The sequence below is a fragment of the Calypte anna genome, chromosome 6, assembly GCF_003957555.1.
Source record: "Calypte anna isolate BGI_N300 chromosome 6, bCalAnn1_v1.p, whole genome shotgun sequence".
Classification (NCBI taxonomy): Eukaryota; Metazoa; Chordata; class Aves; order Apodiformes; family Trochilidae; genus Calypte; species Calypte anna.
In genome coordinates this window covers 32,036,795-32,042,794 of record NC_044252.1, presented here as the reverse complement: position 1 = coordinate 32,042,794, position 6,000 = coordinate 32,036,795, and the positions used below count along the sequence as shown (strand labels likewise).

The window sequence follows — 6,000 nt, the reverse complement described above, 5'->3', positions numbered from 1 at the left end:
CAAAATGGGAGATGTGAAAAAAGATCTGGGAAACAGCATGGCAAGGCATAAGGAGGGCAGGACAGGGTGGCTCATATAGAATCATAGAATTGACTGGGCTGGAAGGGACCTCAGAGATCATCAAGTCCAACCCTTGATCCACTACTGCTGCAGTTCCCAGCCCATGGCACTGAGTGCCACATCCAGGCTCTTTTGAAGTATCTCCAGGGACAGAGAATCCACTGCTTCCCTGGGAAGTAGTGGCAGGGAAGTATAGGGCAGGACATCCAGCTCAGGGGGTTGGAGATAAACCTTTTGCCTGTGTCTCGTGGTGAGGGGGAGCTGGGAGTGGCTCCTCTGCCAGAGCTGGTCTTGAAACTGGCTCAAAATACAGAGAAACTGAGAAATCTTAGCTTAGAGGGTAAACCCTCACCTTGCAAAGAAATACTTTATGGGAGCAGAGGGAGAAAGCCCTGCAGGTAGCAGTATCTTGTGTTTTTCTTCTGCAGGACAAAGATTTTAAGTGAAGTGTAGAGGTTCTTACTGGAGTCAGTGCAGGGGGGAGGATATTGCTGGTTACAGTTCTACAAAATTATTAAATTGCTTTATCTCCTTCCACACCAGCTGCAAGTTTTTAATAGCTGTCTTGCTGCTCCACAGGCTAAACATCCGAGGCTTCAGTCAACTTAATACTCCAGTGCAACTCTAAGAAGAAAAAACACCTCCTTTTCCTATGTTCACAGGATGCTGACTGAGAGAAAAAAATGGCTAAAACATCTTATGGTGAGGAAGACCAAAATTTTGCCTAGAGACAGAGGTTTGTGTGGCCCCAGCTGGCTGAATGCACTCTCAGAACCAGAGGTGAGTCTGGAAGGAGCAGCAGGGCATACCCAGAATGTATGGAAATCCAAGAGAAAGAAACACTGGGGGGTTGGTAATCAACACAGATCAAGAGCCAGGAATAGGTACTGATTAGGTACGTTTGGGTGAATAGATCTTTCTTAAGGTAAGTAAATCATAGCATCTTTTTGGGTGGAAAAGACCTTTAAGATCACCAAGTCCAACCCTTAACCCTGTGGTGGTTTTGCATCTCAGACCACTGGGTGAGGAGCCCCTTAGAGGGGACTCTGAGTTAACAGCAATCCACGGAAACTTCACTGGGATCTTCACTGCTTTGGGGCCTTTGCTTGTAACCTGCCAGGAAATGCAGAACATATTAGGGGAGAGATGAAAGGATGAGATGAAACACTGCTGGCACATGATTTGTCCCCTAATTTTACCATCACCACCTCACTTAAGTAACAGGAACACAAAGCAATGAGTTGTTGGATGCCTGAATAATAAGGTAATGGGATGGGTCATCTAGGTAATATTTGGGTGGATTTGTATCACCTAAATGGATTTTTTTTTTTTACATTTATTAAGTATGTAGAGGTCTGATACTTGCAGGAGAAGATTTTTGCTGCTGTAGCATGCAGGTACAGTGGTTTTTTTTTAGAAAGGGTATTGTATGGGAAAGAAAACACAGGATGTTTACATGCATACATTATTGAACTCTACACATGTGAAGTTTACAAAATAATATAATATTCCCCCAAACCACATTCCTCAAGTAATCTCCACTTGAGTCTTTCTTTTATGAAAATACTTTGTGTTTTTCTTGGAAATGCAAATCTTCTGTTTCTATGTATCCTTCTTTGACTACTGCAGGAAGTTAAATAATAATTTGCAGCTCAAGCCCCTTTAGTTACCCATAAAAGAGGTCATTAAGGATGTCATGGAAAAATCTCTTTCTGTTCCCTCTCTAGGTCTGTGCCTGCCCAAAATATTTGCCAAGGAGTAACTGTGCTGCAAATGGGAACAGAATTATCCATGTTTTCTGTAGCTTGTGCTCTCCCCTCAGAAGGTAGGACCAGTTCAGTAAATCTCTGCAAAAACAAAGTAGATTTATTTTATTCTGGTTCTAGAAAGTGAAAACTGTATTTAAAATAGAAAAATCATAGTCTTCAGATTTTAAAAAAATGTAAAACTAAAGGATGGAAATAGAATTGTGAGTGAAAACATAGTTTTGTTTGTATAAATGGAGAGATAATATTGACACAATATTGTCACTACATTACTTTGGGAGTAAGAAAGGAAGGATTATCATAAAATATATGAAACTGGATCCTCCACAGTCTGGAAAAGAGATATAACAAAATTTATAGGTACTGAGGTATGAGATTAGGCTTATTAGGGTGTTAAAGTTATGAGAAACACACGAAAAAGGATTGCAAAAGGAGAATAAAAAGTGGGGTAACAGCTGTAATCCTTTCACCACGCTGACTGGACAGTGGCAAGACATAGAATATACATAATGAAAATAGGGATATTTTCATTGAAATATGATATTTCAATTATATTTCTAAAACCACCTTCAGCACTGAAGGTTTCTTTAGAGGTAGGAAAAAGATGGAAGGTGATTATTTTATTCTCAGACAAATTGATTCCATTAACAACTCTGGGTTGCATGTGTGCAGCTGCCAGCACAATGCATCCTCATCTGCTCAGAAGATGTTTCAGAGAGAACAAAAGTCAGGATCCATCCCCAAAAGAGGAAGAAAAAGGGCTGCTGGAACATGTCTTGTCTTGTTTTCAGTTGGGCTGAGTCCAGGGAACTCCCAGGTACCCTGGAAGAAGCCTCTTGTAAATTGGCATATGTTATGTGTTGAGCTGTATTAGTTATATATAACATATATTGGACTTTAAAACATATTTAGTATATATGATATATATATATATATAGTTTTCTTTATATATAAAGTATATGTAAGTAATTTAACTCATATAAAAGCTATACAAGAGTTATAAATGTATAAATATAACCAAGGGAGTCTGAGATTGATCCTGAAGAGGAATCCTACTTTTTAAAAGCTGAAAAAGCCCCCTATGAAACAGCAAAAAACCTTGACAGGGAATACAACACAAACGTTAAAAACAAACAAAAAAAAGTTATTTGCTACAAGGGGGACACCAGCACATATATTTCAGTACATGCAAGGCTCATCCCCAGCTCTTGTGCCCACCCCCATCTGCACAGCATCTCCCAGGGGAGTGAAACACTTTGGGACCCAGGAGGGGAGGGAAACACTTTGGGACACAGGCTGGGAGGGAAGGGCTGGCTGCCAAGTTTACTTTTGTGTGAATAAAAGCTCTCTTGGATCAGCTGGAGGCGGGAAGACTAAAGAAAAACTTCAGGAGGGGGTGAGAGGGGTTTAGCTGAAACTCTCTTGTAACTCAGCTTTTTTTTTGGACAAAAGCAGCACGAACCAAAAAGAAAATAATGAAAGGCAGGAGAGGAAAAGCAGTGAGCTAAACCGTGCTGGAGATCCCACCTGCCAAAGGCTGGAGGAGAGGAGAGCTTGGCTGGCTGGAGAGGCTGAGGATCACATGCATCCTTCCCCCTCCCTCCTCCCCAGCCTCCGTCCCGCTCGGCTCCTCGCAACTTGGGTGAAAGTCGCCCAACACGGAGGCATTTTGCTTTTTTTCCTTCTTTTATTTACAGTCGAGCTCTTCTGCCTCTGCTGAGATAGGAGGAGAAGGTTTCTGGTTGCTCCCCCGATTTCCAAAAAATAAGTTCTGGGATTTGCAGAAGAGGTTTCTTAAAAAAAAAAAATCAAAAAAATAGCAAAGGATTATGATTGCCCTCAGCAAGGAAAGCTCATGTTCTTTGCTCTGCCTTGCTGTCTGTGCCTTTGGGCTGGTGTTGGTGGGGGATGTGTCCCAGGCTGTACCCATGGATGATCAGGATTATTACCTGCAGGAGATTAGCAACAGAGATCATTATTATTCTTTTTCTTATCCTGGTGAAGAGTTTTTCCCTTTCACGGAGCAACCTGGAGAAGAAGGACCCGGCCGGGCTGTAGAGAGAGAGGAGCACCCAGGGTTCAAACCCAGAAGGAAAGAGTTAAAACCGAAGAAAAACGGCAAAAAGGGAAAAGCCATTCTTGAAACTCCACCAGGTAACTTTCCACCTCCTTCTCCAAAGCTTGGAGGCTGCTGAATCTCATGCTGACTCTGACTTTTACCATTTATGAATACCCAGTGAACAGCAGCCTGGGTATTAATAACCATAAATGTGCTCGTGGTGATGATGATGACAACACATTCAATTTTAATATCCCACAGAACAGATCTGCAGAACTTTTCTAAATTTTTAACCCTTTTTAACCCTCTCCTCATCAAGCAGAGAGATTTCAGCCTGCCAATGTATTAATTATGCTGTGCTCTAGCTTGTATATCAACTTTTCTTCCTTAATTGCACTTGACAACTGGTTTGCTGTTAAAGCTGCTGTTCCATAACCAAAAGTAGAAAGGTTCTGGGGTAAAAGCTGATTGTGGATGGTAACACCTTACTTTATCCCTTGTCCTTTTCATCTAAGAGAGGCTCCTGGATTAATTTTCCTCACAAAGCAGTGCATTTCTTTGATGTTTCCCTTTAAAGCCCTCCAGAGGATGAGATGTAAACAAAGATCTTCCTGTAAAAGTCCAAACCATAACAAGCTCAACTTAATTACTGAGCTGTAAAATAAACCAAACAAACAAAAAAAAAAAAAAGCAGTGCCTTCTATTAAGAAAAGGCCACCCTTAATCCCATTTTCTAGTTTCTGTGTTGGACTGCATGAAAATATGCAATTAATAAAGTTTGCAGAAACTTGATCAGCTTTTACCACCCATCTGTTATGAATTATTATATGAATTATATATATATGAATTAATTGCAGCACCCTGAGAGAGGAGTAATTTGTCTTGGGTTTTCCTAAATGTGGGGTAGGTATTGAACGGGTCTGGGATATTTTGGGGTGAGATTGGGCTGTGTGAGGAACTTCAGAGGAGCCAAACCCCACTCCTCTACAGCTGAATTCCCCTTTACTTCAGGAGGAAAAGTTGGATGTCATCAGCTGGGGCAAATGCACAGAGTTTGCTGTTTAGAGCCAGCACCAGAGGTGGTGGCAAAGCAGAGGAGCAGGGGTTGCTCCTCTGGACTTTTCCTGGTGACATCTAGCAGATAGTAAATCGGGTCTTTACAATTTGATGTTAGCACAAAAAGGAATTAATTAGGCTTTGATTAGCGAAGATACAAGTCTTTGGAGTAATAGAGAGGAGAAAATATATTTCTGCAATCTGGGAGCCCATCTGTGGGGCAGGCAGCCTGCATTGCTGGTGAAAATCAAGGCACAAGTCACAGATCACAGAATCCCAGACTGGTTTGGGTTGGAAGGGACCTTAAAGCTCATCCAGTCCCAACTCCTGCCATGGGCAGAGACACCTCCACCAGCTCCAAACCCCATCCAACCTGGCCTTGAACTCTTCCATGGAAACACAGAATGCAATAGGTTCCCAGCCCATAGAGGGATGCTCCACAGTTCACCTCTGCTTCCACCTTCCCTGCTGGCTTTTTCCCAGTTTCCCCAGCAGCAGGGCATCCCAGCTGCTCCCCCAAACATGGAGCACCACAACAGGGATTTGGATAGCATCCAGGCCATGTGGGCAAAGTTCATCCATCTTCACAAAGATGCTTCTTCCTTCTTTCCCACCTGCTGCACTGAGCTCCTGAAAGGTGCAGAGAAAGCAGCACCCAGATTGATAACAACCTCACAGTGCAAGCCCCATCCCTTCCAGAGCTCTTTGCTTTCTGCACTGTAAATACAGCAGGACCTGCCAGGGAAACATGCTGAGGTCTTACAGGTAGTCTGAATGTTTGATTTGACAAATGGGTTTATCTTTTTATTTATCTATAGAAGTAATGATGGATTAGAATTCAAACCTTCCCCAGAAAACCCTCCATGGTGTGCCCACAAATTGGCACGTCCAGGTTGCATCTAATTCACTGTTTCTTTCTTTCTGCCTTACTCTCTGAACCCATGGAGATATTTTATTCCTGCATTCAGCCAGGTGAGGTCCTTCCTCAGCCTCCTTCCCTTTCTCAGCATGGCCAAGCAGGAGGTCAAAGGGAGCACAGGAGAGGCTCAGGATGCTCCA

General features: G+C 42.5%; 1 protein-coding gene across 1 annotated transcript in view; it reads left to right on the top strand.

Moving 5' to 3' along the window:
* Positions 1-723: 723 nt before the first annotated feature.
* Positions 724-6,000, top strand: part of CPXM2 (carboxypeptidase X, M14 family member 2) — a 63,359-nt gene continuing 58,082 nt past the window's right edge. Inside the window, exons 1-2 of the mRNA XM_008491750.2 lie at positions 724-840; positions 3,647-3,980. Of these exons, the coding sequence (XP_008489972.2) occupies positions 724-840; positions 3,647-3,980 (451 nt within the window). The remainder of the gene's footprint in view (positions 841-3,646; positions 3,981-6,000) is intronic.